Genomic DNA, 12,285 nt, shown 5'->3' with positions numbered 1-12,285 from the left:
GAGAGAGAAAGAGGGACATTTTGTCTGTGTGGCTGTGCAGAGTCCATACTGTGTTTGTCCTTCAGGCAAAGCGGTGAGCTGACGCTTGAGTGGAGTGCGAGTGTTTAGGGGTGGATGTGATTATGCATTAAGAAAAACACTCACTGTGGTGTATTTTCCTAGTTGGCAGAGAGATGGAAAGGTCTCTTGGTGAGCTTTGCTGACTTTGTTAACCAGCTCCTCCAGTTCTCCACTCAGTTCATAGTTCTCTGGCAGCACCACCTCCTCCTTCACATCCTTCTTCTTTTTGTTCCTGTCATTACGCACCGCTACAGGGAAGCACAGGGTGACATACGTAAAAACCCAAACTCCCCATTAGCTTTTTCTTGATAGTGACTGTTAAGTATTATTTTATAAAGAAATGACCCATTTTTTCTTCTCACCTTCTTTGGACATGCCAACCTCAAAGCATTTCTGCAGCCGACAGTACTGGCAGCGGTTGCGGGTTACTTTGTTGATCTGACAGTTCTTGTCTCTGTGGCAGGTATACACCATGTTCTTTTGGATACTGCGCCGGAAGAAACCCTGAAACCGATAAAAGAAAATGGCTTGTACACTGCTTCATGACAGTAAAAAATGCTCTCAATAGCTATTTGATGATCTTAGAGATATTCATGGTTCCCAGACAATGTATCATAATTAGTTTGGAGATTCCCTGACTTTTCCTCTAGCCTGGCCATGAGGTTCACATTTGTGGTTTTATTGAAATTATCTATTGGATGGATGCCATGATGAACTGCTCAGGATGAACTGTAATGACTTTGCTAATCCTCTAACTTTTCACTCACTAGTGCCATCATCAGGTTAAAATGTCAATTTGTCAAATAATTTGGTATAAAATACTTTAACATTCCAGTCATCCTCAGCTGTACCAAGTGTTTTGAGCTTTTTATATACAGTCTATGGTTTTGAAATAATTAGCAAATGTTAGCATGCTACATGCTAAACATACTACTACTATTATCAACATGTTAGCACTGTCATTGTGACATTAGGTGCGTTTGACTTAATGGGGCGCTGCGCAGCGCTAACTTAACTTGATGCATGCTGGACTTGAAATAAGGCATGCTGGTTAGAAATTGTGTCCGACTTTCGCCAGCGCTGAAAAACGTCAACATGTCACATGACATTAAAACCTCACGGGAGCAAGGCGACTGCAGGCGCCGAGTCCGGCGGCCATAGTTGCTTTTCTCTGGCTTCACAAAGTTGAAGCCACACTATTGCCTGGTCTCGTGGAATTTTTTCTTTGCAGATGCCGCGAGATCAGTCATTGATCGCAGCTTACAGTGAGCTCACGCAGTTAGAATGTGTCCGACTTGACGCCGCCGTTTTTACACCCCGCCTCCGCAGTTACCTGCAGCTCACGTTAAGGGGTGTTCACACTGAAAGCGAATCCAGTGTTTTGGGCGGCTTGATTACATACAAAGTCAAGGCAAAGACGCGAATACGCTCCGGGCGGCGCAGAAGAGGCATTTGTCAAATTCAAATTTTTCAACTTGGGTGAGAAATTAGCTTGATGCGATGTTGTGAAAGCCTGTCAGCGGTGATATTGTCCAAACGTCACCGGCGGCTTTGGAGCGTTGTTTGGAGAGGACCAGGCGAGCGGTGTAATGACAATCCGCTGGCCAATGGAGAGCTGCTAAAGAACGGGGAAGAGTACGGGGAACAGCGCTGCAGCTTTCGGACAAATAAACACCCTTAGTCGGTCTGGATTATGCTCTGACAACTATGCTGTTTACCCGTGGGAGGAGCTCAGAGTTAACTGCTTTTATTAAATTAGCTTTTTACTTTAGTTTTTAGGATTACAAATTTATTTATCTTCACTTGCGCTTCTCGGCAGCTAGCTTCCAGGCACATCCGGTTCTGTTAGCGTCGGATGGCACTATAGACTTTTAGTGTTAATTATTTTTACATTTCATGCGAATTATAAAATAAAGTGCAGGTCACGTCTTCTTTCACTGCTTCTTTGTGAACATCCATTTATTGTCTCTATATTTAAATTACAAGCACCCAATACCAGTAATGTATGTTGAAAATGTTTTTTCATTTAATTTTAAGCTCTAAATCTCCACTTTAACAACACCTGTATTCTATTTAGATGTAGTAACCACTTGCTGGTCACATACAGCACATTGTTTAGCTCTGTTACATTAATAATGTGCAGTATTAGTAAGGAAACACTAGAGGGCAGCTTAACAAAAGCAAACATCACAACTATGCTACTGCTGCCACCTGTGGGGCTCCAGCTGAACATCAGGGTTTTCCCTTGTTTCCTTCATACATGTCCTCTTAACTCTTCACGTGTCTCTGGCTCTATGCTCTGGCTTCATTTACCTTGCAGCCCTCACAGGAGCTCACTCCGTAGTGATAACCAGACGACTTGTCCTGGCACACAAAGCACGGCTTGTAGACACGAGGTGGAGGCGGAGGAGAGGGAGAGCTGGGCACCATCTCCTCTGAGCTGGTGCTCTGGGTCTCCACCGCTGCAGTAAGAGAAGGGGGGAAAAAAAGGTCTCTTATTATATCAGAGCTTCTTGTCTACATAAGTCCTTAAAGTCTTTTAAATTATGATGAAAGGTAATACAACAACTGATTAAGAGAAAGTGGTCAACAAACAACCCCCAACCCCATGCAGGCCACCCCTTGGAGCCAGAAGGCAGGCTCAAAGGCAGACATTTTTAAGAGAAAAGGGAGGAGGGTCAGGGGCACTGCTGATTGACAGGGACTTAAAAGAGACACAATTAGCTGATGGCCAGATGGCCCTGCTGATAAAATACTGATTGGCAGATGAGATTTGATTGGCTTCTCCTTTTACTGGTGAGTGGTGGAGCAGCATACCTCGACTTTTTGACTGACTGACTGAATTTCACATCTGTTGTGTGTGTGTGTGTGTGTTTGTTTGTGTGCACGCACACACATGCGCAAGCTCCTATTTTTATTTGAAAGGCTGTCCTACCAGACCTGCCTATATACCTCCAGCTCCATGTGAACAAACAGAGGCGGGATGTTTATGAGACTCGGCTGTCTCCCTCTGTTCCCTCTCGCTGGCTTGCTAAAGAAAATGGCACACTGCACAACACCATTTGCTGGCCACAGGCAAAAAAGTCCTTCCACTGCTGCTAATGAAAATGTTCAAAACAAACAATGTAAAACAGAAGCGATGGTGAGATGATTAAACATCCAGCTGATTAAAAACTGCGGTTCCTTATGCTCAGATTAAAGGAGAAAAAGAGTGAAACAGTAACACGCCTGGTACACATTTGAAGGTGATGACTAAAGAACAACCAGATTCCTTTGAACATGCCTTTCAACTTTCACCTTCAGTCACCCCAACTTCACCTCCCTCTGCCCATTCCCACCCCCACTCCCTTGTTTCCTGGCCCTAAATTCCTCAGTGCAGGCTGGACAGGGTTTAATAGTTGCCCAGGCTCATAAGCGGCCCTATAAAGGTTGTGTCTGGGATGGGAAGGAGGCCCCCGGCCAGGCTGACGGCCTCTTTATTAGGATCCAGTCACCTTGGGCAGCTATTCACATCAACGGCTCCATCCTTGGATCCCTTCCTAGTAAAAATAAAGAATCTGGGGTCAAAAACCCAAAGTCACAGCCCCTCCTGTCACCTTCAATGGATAGCACAGGACTGAACCAAATTTGGCCTCCACCCCACCGCAGCAACCCCAACCTGAACCCACAGCTTGTCATTAACAAGAGTGGTAAGGTTTCAAAAAACAGAGAGGCAAAGGCACAAAGGAATAATCTAATAAAAACGAAAAATGAAAAGAGAACGAAAGGGAAAGAAGGAGGTAAGTTTGAGGACAGAAACTTCCCAGTGGCCAAGAGGTTAAATAAAATCCTGACCATTTAACTTTGACCTTGACTGAAGAAGGCCATTACTAACTACGTGGCCAGCGGCTCGCTATAAACTTCATTAATGTGTTCAAATATGACAACATTCAATGAATCATGACTGCTTTTATCCCAACGTGTTGCTGTGCAGCACTTACAGCTCTTGTCCTGCAGCTATTTATCAAACAATTAATCACTATGATCCAATAAAAACATGGTTTAAGAAATTGAGAAATAAAACCTTGTTTTTAACTGGATAATCATAATTTACACTAACCTTGACAGGTTCAACTGGTTTTGACGCAGTCATATGTAAGAGCATAATTATTTAATAGAAGTGTGTAAATTAATCACTGTTTCTCTTAGTGATAACAGTCTGAAATGGAAATACAAAACACACAACTGGCCACTCAGTTTTTTGATGACGTATGCATACATTCATTTCTGTTCCCACTGTGGGCTTAAACAATATTAATGTAATTACTTACATTCGCAGCACGCAGGAAATATTCTTAAAACTGTAATTGATCTGATTCTGTGACATGGCATTAAATAGTTCCTTCAGCTGGCTGTAACATTTTCTAAACTGAACCTCTTTGTGCTGCTTACCTCTTTAGGTAACTTTATAACACATGCATTTTTCCCATTTGGTGCATTTCACAATATTCGTATTTAACAGTTAGTGGTGTGGGAACAAGTGTTTACACGTTAGGATTAAATCATAAATAAATAAACTACATTGATACATACATAAGCAAAAATGGGTTTTATAAAGCATGTACAAATTCATGGAGGATTACTTCTAATTTGAAACATAAGCAGTTTGAAACATCACGGTAATTAGAGCTGAAACAATTCATCAATTAGCTGATTAACAAAAAATTAATCTACAACTATATTGATAAATGATTACTCGTTTAATGTTTTCTAGTGATGCACCAAACATTTAAACACAGACACAACGAGAAAGAAAAAAAGCCGTTGCCTGAAATAAGCAACAACAGGCCTAACACTACATACAATCAGTAATGATGCATTGGTTTTATCTACTATGTGACGCAATGTTTCAAGAATGCATTGAGCCCCTTCCTTTCAGTTTCTCACTTGTGAGGATTTTCTGATTTTCTTTGTCTTGTGTGAAAGTAAACTGAACACATTTTGAGTTTTGTACTGCTAACTGAAGACAGCACTTTGGGCTTTAGGTGTGACAGGCATCTTTCACTATTTTCTGACATTCTACAGACCAAATGATGTATTGATAAATTGAAAAAAAGTAACTGGCAGATTAATCCATATGGAAAATAATTGTCATTTCTTTCCAGAAAAGACAGGCCATAACAGCGGCAGTAAATAACAAGCAGTGCTCTGAAAATCTCATGTTTCATACACGTTTATGAGTAAACAAAGAGCTGCTTGTTAGGTAAATACCATTATGTATTCAGGTGTAGGAGGTGGGGCTGAATGAATGGCATCGTAACGTGATCACTGTTTTCTGTTTATAAAGTAACAGTGACAATATAAAAGTGGCCTGGAGAGAACAAGTGGAAAAATTGCTCGCATTGAAACGGAGAAGCTGCATCTGGCGCCAGGAGCGAAGTAGTGACTGACACCGTCTGAGGGTGGTGAGAGAGAGCGAGGAGGGACATGACGGAGAGAGACAGGGTGAGAGAAACTGGGCTGAAGGCAGCAAGAGAGAGAGAGAGAGAGAGGGAGGAGGGGACTTTACCTGCCGTTGAGAAACAAGGAGAGAAGCCAAAACCTGTCGGCAGCTGTCATCACCCTGAACTGAGCCAGCCTCAGAGCCTTGGCTTGAAAAAAAAAAAAAAATACTCTCTCTTCTTAACCTACAACTCACCCCTTAGTGTGTCACAACATCAATCAGCACACCTCTATTGGACGCAGAAGAGACAAGATGGCTCGTGTGAATCAGCCCCATCAGATAGCTGGATACAGTCAGTGGAGTGAGAGAGAGTGAACAAGTGGAGTATTTTTTCACTTCAAGATGGTCCTTTTTCTAAAATTTGAACATCAACTACAACAGAAAACTCCACTTTAGCTTCTACCACCTAAGATACCATACAATAGTATTCTAATATCACTTGATCTACTCATCCTTTTGTGTCTTTCCCACCATCCCTTCTCTCCCATTTTCTCAGTGTTGGTTGTCAAGATCAGCACATCCCTATTTAGACAACAGAAGCCCCTCTGAAAGCAGAGACCATCTTTATCAGCGCTCATAAGAATCTTGAAGCACAGGAATGGCTATTTCAGTCCTGGGAAGTGTACTAAACCTGCACCATGAAAATAATTTCTGACGAGTTCACATCAAATTTGGCAACAGCTCGTAATACGTGCCGTGTCCTAAATCTATACTACATGCTAACTGTTTTACAATATACTGTTTTTGCGGTTAGTATACAGGAAATAAACCATTTTATACTAACAGGAAATAATCGAATACTTCAGACGTTAGCCAAACACGACTTAAGAGTGACAGTGTGACAGAGTGCCATTTCTTTTCTTCTTTTTCTTTTAAAGTTGTGTTGTGTTGTGTCTTCCTGGAGCTGTATTACCAACATTCACAATTATTTTTCTGCTCTAAGCAGTTCCTCCATTTCCTTTGTAAGAATAGTGCCCATCAACAGCAATTTACTTTATTATTAAGTATAGATCTGGGGGGCACAACTCCTCCACACGAGAGTGCACCTGTTCAGGCTTTGGAAAATCTGTCCACTTGGCATCTAGCACTGCTGATCTACAGCACTGAACTGTTAAGGGAGAGGGAACCGATGTTTGAGCAAGACAGAACTGATCTGTCATTCTGTATTAAGTGCATGCGAATGAAAGCAGTGATTGACACGGTGTGACATCAAGCTGCAGGTGTTTCAATCCTATAGCCTGGATACAGCACACAAACAGGGGAACAGAGTGAGGGGGTTTGTTTTAAACTGATATTGAAGGTGTTTTTTCATTCCTCCTGGAGTGGCTGTGTGGTCAACGTAGTGTGACATACGGCCTATAGGGCGTGCAGCCTGGCTCTACCTGCCAACATTGCACAGCTCAGTGAACTAGACTTTGGCCTGGGGGCTCCAAAGAGCCTCACACTGGAGAGGAGTGGAGGATAATGCCGAGGACTGTAGTATGATTAAACTTTAGCTGTGATAATTTTTCCAATAATTGCAATGTTGACTAAAATTTCTTCCTAAAAAGATTAATGTGGATTACAAATACAATTTTCACACACACTTCCCGCCTTACAAAATGTTCAGCAGTATGCTGTGGAATGTGCGTGCACATGTGAATATGCGTGTGTGGGCTGCCGCATGGGGCCACAGGTCAGCTGGACAGTGTGTGAGGGTTTTCAGTGCGACACTGACACACTCACAGAAACGGTGTGATGAGGACAGACGGGGAGGGAAACAGTGGAATAAACTGAATTCATTAATGAATAGCCATAACACATAAAATGCATACAATTTCAAAGGGTAAAGTCAGTTGTATATTAAATTCTGATTATGTGACATGGTCTATATTTTTCATTATAAAACATGTGTCATGCTTAGCATAACTGTACTATGTTGTAATTCATGAGCAGATAAACAGTGGGGAAGAGCTACAACCTCAGATATGCTGAGCGTAATTACCACAACAGCAGGGAGGAGACGGGGGAGATCTGAGTTACAATCCCTTTCATCAGCTGTTCTAAGTTCAATACCAGAGACCCCCCCCCCCCCCCCAGCTCAACCCACACTAATAACCCTCTTCCCCCCTCTGTCCTCTCCTGCCTTCCTGCCCTGGCAGGAGGAGGAGTCCTTCCTGTCATTGGCAGCGCCTTTTAAAAGGAAAGGCTGTGAAAACCAGGCTACTGTCCAGGAGATGGGTCCATAAAAACAGCAAACAGCAAACACTTAAAAAGGAGGCAGGCAAGCAACACTGCACAAAGGCACACACACACACACATTTGCACACGCTCACTTAGAAAAACAGAAATCCTGGACAAATCCTCAAACCTGCGAACTCGTACATAGTTGCGAACCCTGTCCTGCAATTTCAGATGCACTGTTGAAATGTGGGCCAAAAGAGCATACAATACATCTGCAAGAAGTCAAAATTCACACTCGGCTGAGCTTGACAACATGTCATTCAAGGCAAGGTTTAAAAAGCAAAACCTGGAAAATAACCCTTTTTTCATGTTCACGGAGTTCAGCTTTGTCTGCAGAGCGTAGAGTGGGGGTGCATTTATGGGACAGGTTGTTAAGTCTGGGTTTGTCCCTCCCATTCATCATCATAGATACAATGCACCCTTTCTTTTTTTTATAACACCCAATAAAGCCAGCACTCTAATTTTGCCCCTTTTTTGATATTATAGAGTCAAACACATCTTTTGCTGCCAACCTCGGTATAACCAGCAGGCAGTGTGGAAAGATTTGATAAAGTATAAAAGCATATGAAAATAATACAGTTATTAATCCTGTATGTCAATGAGATGAAAAGTTTAGCCATGTCCCTTCTTGTTTAATAATGATCCAGTTATGTTCTTTTAAAAAAGCTACGGTCTGTACCTGGTTTAACTTTAAGCTCACAAGCTTTCATTTCAAAAGTGACTCTTTTAAAAGATGTTTCGTTAAGCTAAACCGCACGTTTGTAACAAGTGTGGATTTAGTTTAGTAGACGATGGACTAATAATTCAGAATCATCAGAGGCCAAACTTAGCCAAAGTTAATGCAGTGTGGTGGAGACATGGCTGGAAGCCGTGACGCCACAATCAGAGACAAGTTGGAACACGACTCACTGAACCTCACAAGACGTTGTTTTAAGTTTCACCAATCAGCAGCCTGGCATTGTCTCTCTTCTTGTAGCGAGTAGTGTATATGTAAAAACATGCTACTCTGAACAGTTTTTAAATGCTTTGAGAGAGGCATGGGTTTAGATTAGAAAATTCAGATCAATCTGATCTCCTCATCAACTATTCATGACCTATAGTATTAGTCATGTGCATTCCCAACAGATGACTCTGTAGGTGTTGACAGTCCAAGGTTAATGCTGTATGTTAACACACAAACTGTGACCTCATTATTGTGAATAACCAGATTAGAGTAATAATTGATAATGATTACAGTGCATGATTTACAGCAACTAAATAATCTGACATGACAAAATATTTGTTTGATAATCTTGTTTACAAAAGAGAGTGAAATGACATGTTATTGAGGCCACAAAGCAGGAAGACAGACAGAAAATAGTGAGACTGCATTTCAGTGCAAGTTCTCTTATTTGCAGGGTCGGTTGTAATCTGAAACCTCAGTTTTTTCTGACCACCTAGCCACTTTGCTGTTTGTGTCTCAGAAATCTGCTTCGCTTTGGCCTTTGTTCGCTCTGTGACATCTCTACCAGACTCAGAAACACCAAAAGAAATTTAGACTGACATGACAATTGATCTAAATGTAGCAATGCTCTTTTCTGTTTTTTTAAATTGTTGAAGTTAAGTCAGTGTGAAAAAGCAGTGTGTTTGATGCAAAATACACTTTCATAAGCCAGTATGTACATTTCTAAGGTTGACGGTGAAAAATGAAAAGTTTCTTATGATCCATCCAACATTAACAATAGCAACAACAATTATTCAGTACAAAGCATTTTACTGAACACACAATAATATCATTATTATACTACATCATAACATATAACCTCATATTGTGTTTTTTATTATGACTACTGCAGTTACTTTCATCTGGTTATTATGAAACTATTAGGTAGTAGTGCTTGCAAGGCTGATAAGAATCTCTGCTTTCCTTGAACGTATCACATACTGACTGAACTTGAATTTCCAGGTTCACCGGGGTTGTTTGGGCTTCACAGTGAAATTTCTACTTTACTAGCGCTGAGAAAGTGACAGCCCAGCAAGTAAAAGCCAGTGTTTCATGACCCAGAGACACAGTTTGCCTACTTTTATTAAAGACAGAAAATAATTATCTAAGCCCCTTCTAGTCCAAGAAATGCAACACACAGACACCCCCTAAAATGTTTTATCTCATTAATCAGGCGCATATCTTCTGTCTTTATCAGCTACTAACAGTAACAGCATCATTGTAGTTAGCTGTTCTCCTCCTCTGTGATGATATGGTGGTCGAGGGGCATTGTTAAACTTAGCTTTGAAGAGCCCATTTAAGGAGAAGAGGCTGCCAAAGAAAAAGTAGATTATCACTGAATGAAGGGGAGAGCACTTCCCCTCAAGGCCTGAAACACCAGATACAAAGAGTTACAGGGGGGTTTAATCCCAAATCCAACTTCATCCCTCCACTCTTCTTTCACCCCTCATCTTTTTCAACTACTCATGCCCCTACACACAGCCTAATCTCTTAATTGACTCTTTGTAATTGTAATTGAATCATTAAAAGCTCTTAGTTACACAACAGAAGGCGTGTAAGCTGAGCCATGTGTGAGCAAAGAATACACACACACACACACACACACACACACACACACACACACACACTACTGGAAGGAAACATCAAGTGTAGAAAGAGGGGCTCTTCAAAAGAGGAGAAAAACAAATGTCACATAGAGGAGAAACTGTCCCCCCACTGCACAAGAGGCACTGACAGAGAGAGCAGACAGACTTCAGTATGTCCCCGCTCCCTTTAATGCCTCCTGACGTTGAAACAAAGGAAGGCCGAGAGGTGCTGAACTGCCTCACATTAAAAAAAAAAACACTGGAAAAGATGACCCACCCCTAACACACACACACACGCACACACACACACACACACACAAAGGAGGGAAAGCTCATGTCAGAAAGATAAACAGACCAAAATGCTCTCAGGTATTTAGATACGCTGCAGTGTCCAACAGTAAAGCAAACTATTATTCACTCTTCAATGAGGGCTGTCATTATCTAACTCCTTTAATAATAAAAAAAGTCACAATGATGACAAGGACCATAAGCAAAGTGATCAATGTCAAAGGGTAAGTGGCAATGTTTTTGTCGCAAGGTGGGAAATTAAAGAATTAAAGAGGTGAAGTTGATTTATTTTGCTTGAAATTTTTACTGTGGCAAATGGCTGAGACTCAAGAGGTTACACATAAAAATGTGAAACCTTGGAATACATTAGTTAGCAATAGTAGAACAATCAATTATTTCATTGATTAATTCATTATTAATCCTTTGGTTTGTAAAATTTGCAATTGCAATTTTGACTTCTTCAAACATCTTGCTTTGTTTGGCCAACAGTCCAAAACCTCAGATATATTCATTTTACAATGATATGAGCAGCAGCACATGATCCCATGGGAGAAGCTGCAGCCTGAGAACATGAAAGTTGGATGATTTAAATGATAAATCGATTATCAGAATAGAAAAACATTTGTTTTTGTCTTTGTCAATGTATCGACTGAATGGTTTCAGCTGTAGTTATAAGCGGTGGGATCTGCAGTCCATCAGCCCAGCCTCATCTCTGAGAGATTGGTTGAGTAAAACAAAAAAAACTATGCTGGTGTGTTTGATAAAGGAAAAAGCTCTGCATGTTACTGTCCATTTATGTTTGACAGGTTACCCACAAACAGAGAGGGATGAATCCCCCCAAACCCCTGTGGTCAGTCACTTAACCTCTTTTTAGTACCTTCAGTCAATGCGGAAAAAAAAGCTGCATCATTTCTTGGGTGATACTGGACCTGCAACCATCACCACTAAAAGAAAAAAAGAAACTAAGCCGATTTTTATGCAAAGACAAGATGATTAGTGAACATTTGTGGACATTTGTCTGTCGCTAAGGAGCATCTGGTGAAGCTCCTTAGCGAGTTGAAACAGGCCCTGCTGTGGTGTTTGTCATCCTGACTGCTCATCCATCATCATTAGCAAGCACTGAGGACTTGACCGTGCTTGATGCCCTGGTATCTAAGTAATTACTGAAGATAAATAGACTCAAGGTGCTCAGTTGGGACATCCCAAACCGTTTGAGTTTGACAGTGGACGGAGTGTCATCTTGAAAATAAAAATCAACTCTGTAACACATATGAATAGCAAGACTCGTTTCTATAGAGTGAGTGAGTCAATGTTTGATTTTCCTAGCTGAATGACAAAAACAAAAGGTCTGCTTATTATTTCACCAGATAGAACGTATTTTCCTCTCTTATCTTTGCAGTGTGTGTCTGTGTGACTGTGCCTGTGTGGCGGTTAGGCTTTTTTTGTTTTTTAAACACTGTATCTTAATACCTGATGCAATCTGTGCCTTGTTCACTCAGGTCTTTTAAATAAATGTCAAAAGAATGTTTAGCTCATGGGGTTAGGAAACAGGGAGTGCTTATGTGTCAAGTGATTCATGATTTATCTTTTAACAATCTACTTCTCATTCCCACAGTCACCTCCTCTTAAAATACATTCAGGCAAGTAACTTCCTTAAATTCGCT

At 41.2% G+C, this 12,285-nt stretch overlaps 1 protein-coding gene across 2 annotated transcripts in view; it reads right to left on the bottom strand.

Annotated features, from left to right (window-relative positions):
• LOC119886168 (retinoic acid receptor gamma-A-like) overlaps positions 1-12,285 on the bottom strand; it is a 43,142-nt gene that overhangs the window by 3,400 nt on the left and 27,457 nt on the right. For both annotated transcript variants that reach the window (XM_038696719.1, XM_038696720.1), the window contains 3 exons: positions 2,374-2,522; positions 423-564; positions 145-308 (listed from right to left, as the gene is read on the bottom strand). In XM_038696719.1, coding sequence (XP_038552647.1) covers positions 145-308; positions 423-564; positions 2,374-2,522 — 455 coding nt within the window. The remainder of the gene's footprint in view (positions 1-144; positions 309-422; positions 565-2,373; positions 2,523-12,285) is intronic.

The sequence above is a fragment of the Micropterus salmoides genome, unplaced genomic scaffold, assembly GCF_014851395.1.
Source record: "Micropterus salmoides isolate LMB-PRFRI ecotype aquatic unplaced genomic scaffold, ASM1485139v1 Ms_hic_scaffold_4, whole genome shotgun sequence".
Classification (NCBI taxonomy): domain Eukaryota; kingdom Metazoa; phylum Chordata; class Actinopteri; order Centrarchiformes; family Centrarchidae; genus Micropterus; species Micropterus salmoides.
This window is presented reverse-complemented; position numbering and strand designations above follow the sequence as displayed.